This window comes from Gasterosteus aculeatus, chromosome X (assembly GCF_964276395.1).
Source record: "Gasterosteus aculeatus chromosome X, fGasAcu3.hap1.1, whole genome shotgun sequence".
Classification (NCBI taxonomy): Eukaryota; Metazoa; Chordata; class Actinopteri; order Perciformes; family Gasterosteidae; genus Gasterosteus; species Gasterosteus aculeatus.
In genome coordinates this window covers 16,552,002-16,568,093 of record NC_135698.1, presented here as the reverse complement: position 1 = coordinate 16,568,093, position 16,092 = coordinate 16,552,002, and the positions used below count along the sequence as shown (strand labels likewise).

General features: G+C 43.1%; 2 protein-coding genes and 1 long non-coding RNA gene across 4 annotated transcripts; 2 read left to right on the top strand and 1 right to left on the bottom strand.

Moving 5' to 3' along the window:
- The first annotated feature begins 321 nt into the window (after positions 1 to 321).
- syt8 (synaptotagmin VIII) lies at positions 322 to 7,627 on the top strand. 2 transcript variants are annotated; one of them, XM_040161590.2, is made up of 9 exons: positions 322 to 462; positions 2,842 to 3,009; positions 3,687 to 3,853; positions 4,054 to 4,149; positions 4,861 to 5,028; positions 5,912 to 6,079; positions 6,205 to 6,322; positions 6,847 to 6,980; positions 7,225 to 7,627. In XM_040161590.2, the coding sequence occupies exons 2-9, from the start codon at positions 2,865 to 2,867 to the stop codon at positions 7,459 to 7,461; spliced, it is 1,233 nt and encodes a 410-aa protein (XP_040017524.2). In that variant the 5' UTR covers positions 322 to 462; positions 2,842 to 2,864; the 3' UTR covers positions 7,462 to 7,627. The 2 variants fall into 2 exon arrangements, with proteins under 2 accessions (XP_040017524.2, XP_040017525.2); XM_040161591.2 differs by lacking the exon at positions 322 to 462 and adding an exon at positions 1,103 to 1,257.
- An 887-nt stretch (positions 7,628 to 8,514) lies between these two features.
- LOC120808603 (uncharacterized) lies at positions 8,515 to 10,820 on the bottom strand. The gene is made up of 3 exons (XR_013451224.1): positions 9,989 to 10,820; positions 9,094 to 9,173; positions 8,515 to 8,894 (listed from the first exon to the last, which is right to left on the bottom strand). It is a non-coding gene; the product is annotated as an uncharacterized LOC120808603 (long non-coding RNA).
- Positions 10,230 to 15,701, top strand: LOC120808595 (uncharacterized). Its single transcript, XM_040161592.2, has 4 exons — positions 10,230 to 11,107; positions 11,194 to 11,268; positions 11,844 to 12,031; positions 12,405 to 15,701. The coding sequence occupies exons 1-4, from the start codon at positions 11,020 to 11,022 to the stop codon at positions 13,284 to 13,286; spliced, it is 1,233 nt and encodes a 410-aa protein (XP_040017526.2). The 5' UTR covers positions 10,230 to 11,019; the 3' UTR covers positions 13,287 to 15,701.
- The last annotated feature ends 391 nt before the right edge of the window (positions 15,702 to 16,092 follow it).

The window sequence follows — 16,092 nt, the reverse complement described above, 5'->3', positions numbered from 1 at the left end:
GATATTATTTATTTAAAATAATGCTTGTGGTGTCTCTTATTTTAGAAAAAAGTAATAACACGTTACAAAATAATCTATGAAAAGAACCTCACTCATACACAAACCCATATATATTATTAATGTTATGTATTTATTCCACAGTTTAATCTTTGAATTAAAACCAATGTGTGTTAATCAAAGGAGGAACTTTATTACCGTCATATTTATTCTTTTCATTCTTTTCACTCAGGTTGAGACTTCACGACACGAATATTTGAATAACTGGTATTTTAACGACTGCACCTCTGTTTGAAGTGTGAGTGGTGTGTGTGCAGCAGGTGTGGCTGCAGGTAACAGTCGTCCCACTTGAGGACAGAAGTTTCACTCCTGAACTTCACAACATCAAACCTGAGATTGTTCGTCCGTCGGAACAAGAGAAGAATGAGATTTAAATAAAGAGGAGCTTCTCCTGGTGACATAAAGGTACCGTTATTGTCATTTAATCCTTTGTGTCCTACTGTTTGTCTTGTTCGTTCAAACACAGTGGACACTTTCACTGCTTCAGAAGTGGACTTCTTTTTTTCCCATCATGCATTTCTTTTGTTTTACTCTGTTTTGTCGTTTCTTTGTTATTATATTATGTTATTTATCTTTTATTTCCATTTCCTGCATTCAGTCTTCAAATTATTGATCAATTGGTTCAATATGTGATTTAAAAAAACAAAATGACAAATACGTTTGTTAAAGTACATAACTGTATTCTGTGTGAGTGAGAGTGAGCCTACGCGTGAGTGTGTGTGTTTGTGTTCGATCAACAAAGATCGCGTGAACATTTTCTTTACGAAACAAAGTGACAAAGTTTTGAGGTTAAAGGGACAGTCTATGTCTCTGCGGTCACGTATGAGAGGACGATTCAGTCCCAGGTCCTTATACATCATGTCAATTGTGTCCACTAATCCTCCATTAAGTCCAATATTCAGGTACTTCTACTTAGTATTTCCGTTTAATGCTCTTTCCTACTTCTACTCCACTACCTCTTAGAGAAGAATATTGATTTTAATAGCAGAACCTTTACTATTAAGTATTTCTACACAGTTTGAGTACTTTTACTGAAGTAGAGGTTGTGAGATTTGAGGAGACGATTGATGTCTTCCTGCTGAGTTCAGTGTGGAGGAAGAGGAGGAGGGGGAGGGAGAAGTTTCCTTTCCTTCCTCCTCTTTTATTCTCTGAGTCAGAAACTCTTCTGGGATGTCGTCGTTTCTGTCGAACTCATCTCTAGTGAGTAAAATGTTTTCGGCTTTTATTTTGGCGGTGGTGTGTGTTTAATATTGAATATGCTAATAATAGAAGAAAATAAAAGCACGTTGGATCTTTGATGTTTGAATGAGGGTTATTTTTCAACTATTATTATAGTTGGGCTGAAGTTTTTATGTTTCTTTATTTAAATAAACATCTTAATATTTTTCCTCATAATTGATGAACACCTGAAAATATATTTCTTTATGTATTACTATAATATATTATTAGGGTTGTAAGTTATGATGCTGTCAGATTGCTAAAAAGACAGAAAGCGATTTAAATATTTTCTTTTTATAGCTGACAGGCAACAACTGGATTAAAGTGCAATATTTACTTCAGTAAAAATATGTTTTTGGAAATAGTTCTAGCATTTTGAAGGTTGATTCAGATTTCAAATGTCAACAATACAAACAAATCTTGTCCAGCAGAAGGGAGTTTTAAACACGACTAAATGGTAAAACTGCATATAAATGATGTTAAAATATGTTATTAGCTGTTACAATCTTAGGAAGTTAAAAAAAAAGGAAGTAGGTTTGTCTCGTTGGTCATCTTGTTTGACTCCGTTTAGCTTTGTGCACCTGAAGCAGGTCGAAAGTTTAACGGCCCAAATCCTGACCAAAAAAAGCACCGTTTAATAATAATAATTAATTAATTAATAGTAAGACTCTATCTTTGGTCCTTGTTTCAGTCCGTTTGTCTATATGGAAGAACTTTTTCCACTTGTACTTCTGTTTGCCTAAGTATTCAAGTTTAAAACCCAAACAGTCAGACGGATCGAGGGTTTTCATCCTGAGAATCAGCTGACTGATTCCTCCCGGGTCTTTGTTCTCGTTATCAGAGAATCAGAGGCCGACGAGCTGTTTGTTCAGGGCGGAGGCTGAAGGTGGAGTTTCCACCCAGTCATGTCGGAATTCCTGATGTTTGGTTTTGTACGTCACTGTTGGTGGAAGTACATTTACTCAGGTACTGCGATCGGGTACACATTTAAGGTACCTTCACTTTCCAATCTTTTCTACTTCTACTTGCTTTAGTTGCTTCCTGTCCACTATAAACAATCAATCTCCAGATGTTTGTGATGAAGCTTCCTTTATATCGAAAGAAGTACGAAGCAACAACATTTTATGACTAAAAAAAATAATGCAAAGTTGGAAATTATTGTAGTGCAGTAAAATGGAAATATTCAAGAAACCGAGTATTTCAATGTGTTCACATCATGTCTCAGGCTTCTTTAACAAAATGTTATTTTAATTGTTAATAAGATTTGTGGCTCCCTTTGTATTATTTTCAGTTGTATAAATGTTCTGTAAATGTTTGAACGTTTGTGTTAAACTGCAGGAATTAGGTTTCTTTATGTTTTGAGAAAATTCAAAATACACAAAACGAAATAGGAAGCTACTCAGCTTATGTGTCGTTGTTGTTTTTAGATCTGCAAAAGTAACAAACTATGAGTTTGAATACAAGTCGTGTAGTAAAAGTGCTGTTTAATTAATGACGTGTTAAGTTTCTTGTTATTTTCTGTGTCTACGTCCACACTGAAGGTTTCCTCCTCTCGTTCCTCCTCAGATCTTCTCTTCGTCCTCCTCATCATGTCCTCCTTCCACCCGACCCCCAACTCCTCTCATCCCGTCACCACCGCCCTGCCAGTGACCAACTCCACCTCCAACTCCACCCTCAACCCAGTCGCCGCCGCCGCCGCCAACCTTGTCAACGACCTCCTTAACAAGATCCCCTGTGAGTAAAAGTCATTCCAAAAAGTACAGGAATATTAGCTGAAAGTACATGGCGTATCAGAAGTATAAGAAATTGGGTTTTTCAATTTGTGGCCACAAATGTTACGGCTGTCGCAATCTTTTTTTTTTTGCAACCATAAGTGATACTAGAGGGCGGAGCCACAATTAAACACTGAATAAGATATTTTGAGTTGACCAGAATATTGCAATTAACTTCCATGAAGTCAAAACATATTGTGAAAGAGTTCAAGTGGAACGCTGTTCTGTGCCGTTTACCCCTCTGGTAGTGACCTGTCAATCAGCATCTAGCCCCGCCCTAAAGCATCCCCTGTTTTATAGTCTGTTTGACTCTAAATGGACCATTATTTACTAAATGAACATCATGCTGTGTTGAAGACGTGAAACTAGAGATTAAGACCATAAACCTTCAACGAGCGATGAGCGATTCAGCTCATCTGTCCAGTTCAGCACCTTCATAATTAATATATATATATATATATAAATTCAATATAATTCAAAATATGATATAATATGTTGAATATATATATACGGTCAATTAAAAGCTTCACCGGGCTCTGAAGGTTTACCAAGCAGAACATCTCTTGTATGTGTGAAGAGGATGAATAATGTTGTGTGAGGACATGATCCGTTAATGTTAAAGTTAAATGTTCCCCTCAGTGCCTCGATGGGCAATCTACGCAATCTTTGTGGCCGGCGCTCTGCTCATCCTGATCTGCTGCATCTGCATCTGCGCCAAGTGCTGCTGCAAAGGGAAGAAGAAGAAGCAGAAGAAGAACGAGAAGATTGATCTGAAGGGCGTGAACGGAAAAACCACGACAGCTCTGGTGAGCGTCGATAAGACGTTTCCTCATCACTGCTAGTCCTTTTCTGGGAAGCTCTAGAAAAACGATGAAGGAACTTAGCCTGTCTTCATCCCTGCCTGGAGTTCTCTACGTCTGGCACTTCTCTTGGCCTCAAATTTCGAATCCTTCTTTCTGCTTCCTCCTCGTCTCTGCTCTGAGAAGATGTGCTTCCTGTGCTTCAGGTTCAGCCCGACGTGTCGGACGTCGGCTACGGCTCGACCAAACGGCCGAGGGGAAAGCTGCTCTACTCTCTGGACTACAACGCCGCTGAGTCCGTGGTGAGTAGACCAGCACGTCCCCCCTGGGCCTCAACTCCGCCCCGCAGCGGGGTCACAGCAAAACAAGAAGAGTCAAAATCGATCCCGCAGAATCACTGATATCCTCAGTTTTGTTCCACATATTCTCCCTCCTTGTCAAAACATGGTGCCTACATTACCCACAATGCCACTTGGATGGCAGACTCTCACATTATTTTAATTCTGAAGACACTTGTATTCTTCAAGCCATGTCCAGTCATATTGATCGAGGACATTCGTGAGGCAACGTCTACAAGCTTAGTATAGATGTATCAAGCCGAAATGAGAAGATTTAATGTAATTTAATCACAGTACAAGGATTAAAAGGAAGCCATAACAACATGCCAATTGGTAAAAAGTCCAAATTCATGTCTATTTAATGCACGCCCCAAGACAGCAATGACATAACTTTTAAAAAGCTTGTTTTCTGAATGTAATCTTGAGGTATGAGTGCTAGGCTAAGCTTACACAGTAGCTGCTGCATCAACACTTCTTATATATATCATCTCAGCATGTCATCATATCTACGTAAATACGTCATATTCGCCTATGGTTTATACACAAAAATCTTTATGCATAGTTTCCACCTGTCTCTACATAAATATGACACAGCGTCTTTCTTGTCTTTGCATTGACTTTGTCTCAGTGCCCCTTTAACTCACTCAAGGTCTGCTTCCTGCCCGTCTGCCACAGCTCACGGTAGGAATCAAACAGGCGGACAGCCTGAGGGCCATGGACCTGGGAGGAAGCTCCGACCCGTACGTCAAAGTCTACACTTGCCCAGACAAATCCAAAACCTTTGAGACCAAAGTGTTCAGAAACACACTGAGCCCCACCTTCAACGAGCGATTCAGCTTCCAGGTACGAGGTATCTTTAAGTTACACAATATCAACACATACCTTTAGTGATGTGTAACAATATCAACACATACTGTTAGTGATGTGCAACAATACCAACACATACCTTTAGTGATGTGCAACAATACTAACACATACCTTTAGTGATGTGCAACAATACTAACACATACCTTTAGTGATGTGCAACAATATCAACACGAACCTTTAGTGATGTGCAACAATATCAACACGAACCTTTAGTGATGTGCAACAATACTAACACATACCTTTAGTGATGTGCAACAATATCAACACATACCTTTAGTGATGTGCAACAATATCAACACGAACCTTTAGTGATGTGCAACAATACTAACACGAACCTTTAGTGATGTGCAACAATACTAACACATACCTTTAGTGATGTGCAACAATATCAACACATACCTTTAGTGATGTGCAACAATATCAACACGAACCTTTAGTGATGTGCAACAATACTAACACATACCTTTAGTGATGTGCAACAATATCAACACATACCTTTAGTGATGTGCAACAATATCAACACGAACCTTTAGTGATGTGCAACAATACTAACACATACCTTTAGTGATGTGCAACAATATCAACACGAACCTTTAGTGATGTGCAACAATACTAACACATACTGTTAGTGATGTGCAACAATACCAACACATACCTTTAGTGATGTGCAACAATACTAACACATACCTTTAGTGATGTGCAACAATATCAACATGAACCTTTAGGGATGTGTAGCAATATCAACACATAACTAAATTTAAGATACAAAAGTAAACCGCTGGTGACGTCCCCTAAGGAAACCAAAGTGATCAATAACCTGAGATATAAAGTTGTTGCTCTGTGATTACTATTTTAACAGATATCAAAGTCGTCGCTGCTGAAGTCGACAGCGGTGATGCAGATTTTCGACTTCAATAGATTCACCAAACACGAAATCATGGGGGAGATCCGAGTGGACCTCTGCAGTGTCGACTGGAACCGGGTCATCGAGGAGTGGCAGGACCTCGCCGAGCCCGCCAAGTTTGAGGTTTAGTTTTCTCTGGATTGGCGTTATAGTTCTTTTTAGTTTTTATTTACAACATAGGTGTTGTTTTTGTAGTTTGGATCAGTTTCAGATCTGGTTCTCTGTTTTGTGACTTCTTGGTGCTCCAGGAGGAGAATCTGGGGGAGATCTGCTTCTCGCTGCGTTACGTTCCCACCACCTCCAAGCTGACGGTGGTGGTGCTGGAGGCCAAAGACCTGAAGAGCATGGACACCGGGGGATCCTCAGGTCAGACTGAGAGCTTCCCAAACTAGAGAGAACTCTGGCGAGCTTAATTTTATTCACTAGTTTAAATGAGCAACAGGATTGGGTTAAGCATTTTATTTCACTTTGAACGGAGGAATACTGCATCATAATCGTCACAAAGGTGACCCATAGACAGACCTAAAGAAAGGTGTAGCTTGTAGACGTAGGTACGTAGGTGAAGGCAGGACATAGGTAGTTAGGACCGAATGTTTCAGTGTATTATTATTTAAGTTTGAAAGTTTGTGTGTTTTACGGTTATAAAGTTTACATTTTTTAACGCTTCAGTGTTTTATCATCTTGAGCGAAATACTTCCTCAATTACATCAAATCATTTCTCCACACAGACATCCACAGATTGATTATTTCATTAATTAATTAAAATCTAGGTTTTTTTGTTTTAGCTACAGGCTCTTTAACATCTCAGACAAGTAAATCTTTTTGAACAAGGATCAGTTAATTTCCTGTTTGCGTGACGCTAACAAGCTAATGTGCTAATATGCTCACAGATCCGTACGTGAAGGTGCAGCTGGCTCTGGACAAGAGGAAGTGGAAGAAGAGGAAGACGTCCATCAAGAAGAAGACGCTGAACCCTTATTACAACGAGTCCTTCACCTTCGACGTGTCTTTTGACCAAATCCAGGTTAGGGGGGGCGATAAACACAACCTGATATTAGTTTTAAACACCTGAACATACACATTACACAGGCCACCTTTTTATAATAAGGGTCTATTTAGCAAAGAGAACCAGAAATTTACCAAGTGGGACATTTAAGAGATAGATATCTATGAATAACATAATTCACATTCTCAGCGTCATTGAATTTTAAATCGAGACTCCTACTGATCAAAGATGAATAAGAACCGTCTGCCTTCCCGGTCCCCAGAGGGTGAACCTGGTGATCTCCGTGTGGGACCACGACACGGTGTCACGGAACGACCCCATAGGAAAGCTCTTCCTGGGGGGCGACGCCTCGGGGAACCAGCTGAGGCACTGGGCCGACATGCTGTCCAACCCGAGGCGCCCCGTGGCCCAGTGGCACAGCCTGCTGTCAGCCCAGCAGGTCAACGCCACGCTGAGCCTCAAGAGGAAGCTGCCCCTCCACAATAAACTACCCTTCTGAGGGAAGATCCTCAAGAGTCGCCTGGGATTTTAGTAAAATGAGAGACTTTCTCTTTGCGCAACGCCTCACCTTATTTCAAAACCTCATGGCCAATGTTTATGGATGATTCATTTTTATCTTCCTAAAAAGAAAACACATGTTTTAATTAAATGAAATAACCTCTGTCTTTTTACGTGTATTTCACTGCACAAAATGTAACGCAAAACCTCTTTAGGAACATGATGACCGAATTGAGTCAGTTTAACGTGAACAAAATGTAAATTGAATAATTATATATATATATATATATATATATAAATATATATATATATATATATATATATATATAAATATATATATATATATATATAAATACAAATGATCATTTTCATTTTCATCCCTTGACAGCCAACCTGTCAATCATCTGGCTTTGCAAGGGGCTTCTGGGTCATTCATTCGGTAGGAGTAAATAAACCTATTAGAAATGTAAAATAAATATTCACCTAAAACAATTAAGAAATTTGGAAAATGCTTATAATTATTGAATTTATATTTCATTATTTGTCTTAAATTTATCTCCGTTATTCTAGGGATTTACTCAGTTGTGTGACTCCATTACGCTTTATTACTTTTATATCAAATTAAACACTTGTAATTGCTTCGCTTTAAACTTTTACCCCTGCCGCCAGCCTCCCTTTAGCAAGGCAGCAAGCGCAGCGTTGTTAAGCGGAGGTTGTGAGTCTGTTGCCCCGGAAACCAGAAGACAATCAAGCGGAGCTCAGCAGGTTTGAGTTCCGGCCTCAAGAGATCCGACTCGTTAATCACCGCTGAGCTTGCGAGTTTCTCACTGCACCTGATCTCCGTTTACCTGCAGGAAACACGCCTGAGACACATCTGGAGTCCCCAGAGGACAAACAACAAAGTACCAAACAGTTATGGGCCTGTGCAAGATACGTCCATTATTTGTGTACCTACATTGGTAGGCAGGAAAAAAAACTCAACGGTTTTAAAGGGCTGAGATCTTATACTGGAGTATAAGTACAACAAATATATTCAAAGGTCCAAAAGATGTAGTCTTTGTGCAGAGTAACATTTATTATATTATTGTACAGTAATTATTGATTGGTTCGTGTTTTTCATGTTGCAGCTTCATATTCTACCGGCTAGTTTTGGAACAGTAACTTTGTTAAAATACAACAATACAAGATAATTACAGTATTGATGTAGTGAGTTTTAAAGTACATGTACCTCTAAGATGCATTGAAGTAAAAAGTACTACATGTACCTCTACGTGGTGGAGCAGAAGTTTAATTCCAGATATTCCTTGAGTACACTACTTGAGTATTTATGCTTTCCCACCATTCAGAAGGAATCCACTTGGCACTTGTACCTTCAATACAAAGCAATCTTGTGACGGTTTCCAGGACATCCATTCAAAGTCCCTCCGTATGGCTCTATGGGACGATCCAAAAAGAAATGAAGCAAAGACAATTGTCAGAACTCTTTTTTTTTCATGTATTTAACTTGAATTGTTTAATTTGAGAGTCGTGTTTGTTGAAACCTTTTGGGGTTTTGGAGATGAAGAAATGAGGTGTTTAAGTGTAGATATAACCTGATAAATGTTGTTGACCGACGGCAGCGAGACGTACTCACATTTCACTATGGAGAGCACGACATCAGGAGACGTCCAATTAAACGAGGAAGAGGAGAGTAATTGTTTGGGCTTCGAGCTGCTTCAGTCGGTCACACACGCACACACACACACACACACACAGAGAGAAACATCTGCTACACAGACACACACACGGTGAGTCTTCATTTTTATTCTGCTTCAAACGGATTTAAAGCTAAATGTTTGTTTGAATGGATGTTTTCAAAGGGTTTCATCCGAAATATTTAATATCTTCATTTTCAATTCATATTTATGCTTGTAGTTGTTAACTTTCATTCTAACATTGTTTTGCCTTTTAAGGAATTTGATCTGACAATTTTCTTTATTTTTATTAACTAATTCATTGAGTTAAAAATGCTGAACATTTGAGTGAGGAGTTGCTGTTTGACTTAATATATTTATTTTATGGGATCCGCGTTTCTTGGATAAGACTTGATGTCAATGTGGTGGAATGGAGTAAAAATACTCCATTACGTGTAGTACTTTGAGTCCTCACTCTTCAGGGCATCTTCCCACTGAAGTAAAACATGTTTAATTATTAATACTGAAGCAGCATGTTAACATTGAAGCTGCTCCAAAGTTTCAATTATTTGGGCCTGTATACGTTTTTAAATTAGAATATTTATGAAGTTTAGAGGAGGAAATGTCTCTGATGAAACAGGTAACAAGTCACAGGTGCATGAAACAAATGTTTTGTTAAACATCCATATTAGGAGCAAACAACGACATTAAAACATCTGCGAAAGTCAAGAAACAACCTTCAATAGAGAAATACAATAAAATGAAACAAACCTCAAACTATGTGTAGTTCCACCTGTGAAGCTTTATATTATTACTGTATTCATAAAAATGTAATTTGCTAAACATTGTTCTTACCATATTGAAGCGTTGCGTTGTTGGATTTAGTGTACTGTATCAACACAACCGGCTCGGCTGCAGGGGAAGTTATCGAGAAGCTGACTAATCCCGCCCCTCTGAGAGACACCCGTATATGTATCGAGCACCCCTAGATGAAGTCCGCATAACGCCGAGTTATTACAGGTAGTTTCCGCCTCAAGATGCGAATAACCTGCGGAATTCATGCGACCCGCGACATGTCCTCCGCGGGTTAAATTACGTCACACCGAAAGCCTTCGATGGAAACAGGCTGAAAGGACGTTTCAACACACAGTGGAAGGCAGAAGCCAGGGAACACGAGTACCAACGCGCGTGAGCCCGCGCGGCAGGGGGTCGGGCTCACATGCGCGGTGGTGACGTCGCTGTGCTGGTGAAGCCGTTGCCGGTGCTCGGCACCTAGTCACCGGAGCCAAATCGGTCCCGTGTCCGGTGTTAGCCACCGACAGTAGCCGGTGTAGAGTGGCCGCTTTATGATGCAGAGGTAGTCCGTGTTTGCGCGCAATACGCCGCGGTTACCCACAGAGAGGCAGCGGACGGCGGGTAGCGAGTTAGCTACATTTTATGGTTTGTGCTAACCACGTCATGTTTGATCGTGCCCCGGTCCGGATGCTTCAGTTTGCTCGCTTCTTCCCCGGGGCGGAAGTAACCGGCGGTTAGCGGCTAACCTATGCTAGTAGCTAAGTTAGCATAAGCTAACCTATGATTGTAGGCTAGCGGATACCCTATGCTAGTAGCTAAGTTAGCATAAGCTAACCTATGATTGTAGGCTAGCGGATACCCTATGCTAGTAGCTAAGTTAGCATAAGCTAACCTATGATTGTAGGCTAGCGGATACCCTATGCTAGTAGCTAAGTTAGCATATGCTAACCTATGCTAGTAGCAGAGTACGTCCACGCCCGCGGGCCGCCGGAGCGATGCCCGTCCGACGGAGCTGAAGTGCCGCTCCGCATGCCGAAGATGACGGGCGGCCTGAGCCTGGTTTCAGTGCCTCTGTCAGCAGGAGGCGGGACATGGAAGCCGAGGAAGCGCGAAACAAAGACCCGAGTGCACACGAACTGCTGGATAGAAAGGTGCTCTGCAGGCGGAACGGGAGGATCGGTAAGGCTGCTGCTCGTCGTGCCTCCTGCAGACCGTAAATGCTGCACACCGTTACCCGCCATGCAAGGTGACCTCTCTGTCCGCAGGTGCAGTGAGAAGCCTCCACAGCCCGCTGAGGCCCCACAACGCTCTGCAGATTCAGTCCTTCTCACTATGTGCTGGTAGGGCAAATCGCCTGTGATAACGGAGTGAAATGTTTGCCAAGTGATGCTTGAATGCATAAACATTTATAGATGACTTTTTAACAAAAAGCTGAAGGTATTTCCAACATCTTAAACGACTGTTCTCATCATTTGGATGAAGACATTTTTCTTCTCGAGTTAAAATTCCTGCTGTCAAGCTAGTGTTTGATTTCCCACCCAATGAAGAAGTTTCATACATTTGAGATTTTAAATTACAAGAGTAAGTTTATTATATATTTAAGTATGTCTGAGTGATACGGGGGCATGCCGTTCTTTACGCTTGTACTCTGCTGTTAAATGTCTTCAACTGTATTGGTTGTTCCGGTCTGACGGTTGCCATGGATACAAAGGGAATTTGACAGGATGACAAAATAACTGAAGAATAATATAGGTTATTATTTCTGGTGCAAAAGGTACTGTTTTTTTTTTTTTCATTTGTTTCTGTTTTTCTTAAATTCGTTGACTATCAAGAAATAACTAGTTTAACAAAAACACAATTATTTATTGTTTTTCTTCTGGCTTTTGATCTCCAATGTCCGTCCTGTGTGTCCCAGGCTCCTGTCCAAACCTGATGATGAGTAGGAGCGAGCACGCACACGATGCCAGGCCCATCCCCGTGGCCCTCACCCCCCAGCTCCTCCCCCGAGCACACCGGCCCCTCTGCATGTCGGTCTCCTCCGACAGCAGTGGGCGCTTCAGAGCTCTGGAGACGCAGGAGTGGAAGAACAACCTCAAAGCTCAGGTACGTCCAAAGCTGCTCCTGCTCGATCAATCATTGTGTTTGAGACCATTTTGAATGCAGACACACAAAGGGAGGCATGTGGTGTACCACCACACAGAAACAACCACACTATCGTTTGTTAAAGAGGATTCAAAATGTGATTAGAAAACTTTACATGTTGTTGTTCCATACTGACATACTGTGTCACAGGGTTATATCAGTAAGTGCCACATTGAAATTAACTGGACATCCGGACTGAACGTGTGTGTGTGTGTGTGTGTGTGTGTGTGTGTGTGTGTGTGTGTGTGTGTGTGTGTGTGTGTGTGTGTGTGTGTGTGTGTGTGTGTGTGTGTGTGTGTGTGTGTGTGTGTGTGTGTGTGTGTCCCTCTCTCAGATGGAGCAGGCCCACAGTGTAGGCGCCGCCAGCAGCACCGGGTCTCTGGAGCGAGCGTCTCTGTTCTGCGCCTCAGCCTCCACAACGGCGTCCAGCTCCAGCCTGCCCAGCCCGGTGGAGATCCTCAACAAGACCAAGTCCTCCAGCCGCTTCTCGCTCTTCTCCCCGCCGTGGAACAGCAGCTCCGAGTCGGACTCCAACCCGCCGTCCCGCTCAGGCTCCAAGAAGCTGCGTAACTACAGCCGGAGAGCGGCCACGGGGCCGGCGGGCGCCAGGGGCCCGGACACACCGGAGCCCAAACCCAGCGGCCACGAGCATTTCCAGTACTCCGAACCAGTCATCTCCAGGGTGACGGACTACATCTATGTCGGCAACCTGAACGCGGCCTACAACGGGCGCACTCTGTGCCGCAACAACATCGACAGCATCATCGACATGAGCAGCGTGCCGGGAGAACCGGGCCCCAGCCTCAGCCTCATACCGTGCACCTGCTCCCGCGGCGCACGCCACAGCTGGTCCCGCCTTAAGGTGGACATCGGGGACGTGCCGGACGCCCTGGGCGACGGCCCGTCCCTGAAGCAGCGCTGCTTCGAGGATATCAACGGGTGCATCGACGCCTCCACCGAGAAGAGGAAGCGCGTCCTGGTGCACTGCCGAGACGGCTTCTCTCTGGCACCCACGTGCATCATCCAGTACCTGATGGTGAAACAGAACATGAGGCTGATCGCCGCGTACGAGCTGCTGAGGGCCAAGTACCCGATCAACATCAGGGAGGGCCACCAGGACATGCTGGTGAGCCTGGAGAGGGCGCTGCGGCCCGGAGGCAACACCGAGCCCGAGTGCTTCAAACAGGCCATTTCACGCAAAGTGGCGTGGACCTGACCCGGCCCCGACACCCCCACCGACCCCCCTTCGTGGTGTTCAATATTTTCCTAAAGACAACGAGGGGGCGCTGCAGACTGGTATATCAACCAAAATATTATTTTCCCCACTTGAGAGTTCAGTGGTTGTAAAAGTTCTGAATTTGACGTGTTTCCTCTTCAGACCGTGTAAATGTCGCCTGGCTGTGACCCCCCACACCCCCCCAACCCCCTGCCCTCGGAACAGAGACGCAATAGACTTGCTGTAATATACACACAGCTCCTCGGTGTAAAGGTGTCGTCGTGTTGGCTGTTGAGTTGATGTCGTTCTGCTTCAGTCCCGTCCTGTGGTGTTTTTATATCTCAGGAGGTTCTTGGGGGGGGGGGGCGTTACTCGCTGGGCACCCACATGCATCCCGGTAGGGTTGTTTACCATGACAGCGGTGGTCGTTATTAATATCTATATGCTCAGAATTTGGAATTTAGCACCTTTTGGGGGACGAATAATTAAGGAAATGGCCTTGTTGCTGATATGAAGCGCATTCATCCGATTGGATAACATGGATATCCTCAACAAAATCCCTCAGTTGGGACATTAGTACCTTCTTAAAGTGTGTACCTCAAAGAGCTGTCGTATTGTTGGATCGATCACACCGGCTGAATTACATCATCGGTTGATTGACCCAACCCCCCCCCCCCTCCTCCACCTGCTCTGCTGTGACGTTTTCCCGTCGGTGTCGTTGATCTGAGGCCGAGCTGTCCTCTGTGAGGATTGCGGTCCCCATGGTTACAGCTGCGGTGCGTCCGGTGGTGCTCTGTGAGGCTGAACTTCTCTGGATCATCAGTGTTCTGACGTCGGTGGCACCGACCGGAGGCTTGACCCTGCGAGGATCTTTGCACTCCTCCCCGGGTTCGTCCGAAACTGCTGCCGTCATTTAGTTTAAGAGCGTTTTGACCCCCGACTGAGGGACAAGCTCACACAGCCAGAGGTAATGTGTTTTTACGTGGTTGAGTTTACATCATGTTCTTAAAATGTCTAAAGTTTTTATTCATACTTCACGGTGACATTTGAAAATCCCGAATCATCAAGTTAACATTGTGTATAAATCGGGACATCAGCAGACTGCTTTCATAAATGACTTTATAGATGAATTTATACACTTTTGACCAAATGCTGACTCTGAACACAACCGCACAGGGAGGAAACTAATCTGGCTTAATTTTCTCTCTTTATCCAATTAGCTTTCTTACTTCTCAGCCAAGTTTATAATCTGATAAATCGTTTTAATCGCACTGATACCGACCCACTGCACGACCCCTCTAGCCACACAGCTAACTAGCTTGTGAGCTAGCGGTGCACACATTCCACGTCACCTGGGGGCGGGGGGGGTTCAGGTACAAACTGTATTCTGATTGAAACCTTGCGCCCCCTTTAAAAGTTGAACTATTTGTTTTTTTACATTACAGGTCATTTAGCTGACGCTTTTATCCAAAGCGACTTGCATTGCATTTTTTAACCCATGGCTTTTTACATTGTTGCCCGGGGAGCAATTCGGGGTTAACCACCAACCTTGCGGTTCCCAGTGCACCATCCCTACCCATGCGCCACGCCGAGCCGAGTTCTAATGCCAGACAGGCGACCGCTGCTAACTTTTGATTTAAAGCACGATCCAGAATCTTTACTCCGCTGACGTCAGCGATGAAGCTCCAGTTCACTTCAGTTTAGTAGTTTCACTTTAATTGCGATTTAACGGTTTGTGTCTCATTTAATAAATCTGAAGTAAACCGTAAAAACTGTTTTGAGTATTTATTTGTAATGTATTCTTTAGCAACATAGGTTTTTTCCCTCTAACAATTTTAGGATCCAAATGTTAAAGTGTGAAAAACTTCTTCATGCAAATCCGCTGTTGATCATGCAACATTGTAAAGATTGTTTTTGATACATTCAAACCGCTCTGATTTAATTTCGATATTGTTTTAGCATCAGTGATGTTGGTTGTACAGGACCTGTCTGACATCTGTGACCTTTGACCCCCAGTGCCACGGTCATGTGGAAGCTGGAAGTCGGTGACATTTTGCACACTTTGTATGACCAACTCCTCAATATGTTGTGAAATGTTGAATATTTTTTTGATGTTTTTTTATTTTTGAGCTAAAAAAAGAAGGTATGAAGCTGACCGACAAAGGGTCTTTGTTGTAATCGTTTGTACCGGTGTGTGCGGCAGAGGAGGTATTTCATACCTTCGGTTCGTTGTAAAGTCCTTAATCGATCTGAAAAGGTTTCCTAACTCGTTCTCTCAGGTGATTTCTCAGTGGCCCGGAATGTTCTTAATGAATTATGATATTCAGAAATGTGAAGCGATGTATTTCTCATGTCATGTTTCTAAAAGTCTGATATAATTTGTACTGTTAAAATATTAAAAGAATATGTATTTAACGGTTGTTTTGGTGCTCAATGAAAGCCACTTTGACTGATCTGCAGAACTTGCGTATTTCCATGTATGTAGACTAACGCACGTTACAGACCCGGTCTAGGAGCTGATTTATGACCCGTTCGATTGGTCTAGAGGAGGCATTTCCTGTGACCACGAGAAGCAGCCAGTGGTTTCCTCCCAGTCGCATCAGAGCTCAGATCCGCTGCATCAGTCCCTCGTCTCTTCGTGAGGTGGCGTCGCGTTCTTTCTATTCCGAGACAGGACAATGTGGGGGGGGGGGGGGCTCCATATCCACAACCCCCCCAGAAGCCTTAAGACAACATCGCTACCAGCCGTGGTGACCTCACAGCTAACTGCCACCCCCCCTCCAAACCCACCCTCCCCTCTGAGTGG

Bases quoted from the DNA above. Each gene is read 5' to 3' on its own strand.
- syt8 (XM_040161590.2), top strand. From the start codon at position 2,865: ATGTCCTCCTTCCACCCGACCCCCAACTCCTCTCATCCCGTCACCACC. The intron at 3,010-3,686 runs GTGAGTAAAAGT...TGTTCCCCTCAG, and splicing joins CCTCCTTAACAAGATCCCCT to TGCCTCGATGGGCAATCTAC. The intron at 6,981-7,224 runs GTTAGGGGGGGC...CCCGGTCCCCAG, and splicing joins TGTCTTTTGACCAAATCCAG to AGGGTGAACCTGGTGATCTC.
- LOC120808595 (XM_040161592.2), top strand. From the start codon at position 11,020: ATGGAAGCCGAGGAAGCGCGAAACAAAGACCCGAGTGCACACGAACTG. The intron at 11,108-11,193 runs GTAAGGCTGCTG...CTCTGTCCGCAG, and splicing joins CAGGCGGAACGGGAGGATCG to GTGCAGTGAGAAGCCTCCAC. The intron at 11,269-11,843 runs GTAGGGCAAATC...TGTGTGTCCCAG, and splicing joins GTCCTTCTCACTATGTGCTG to GCTCCTGTCCAAACCTGATG.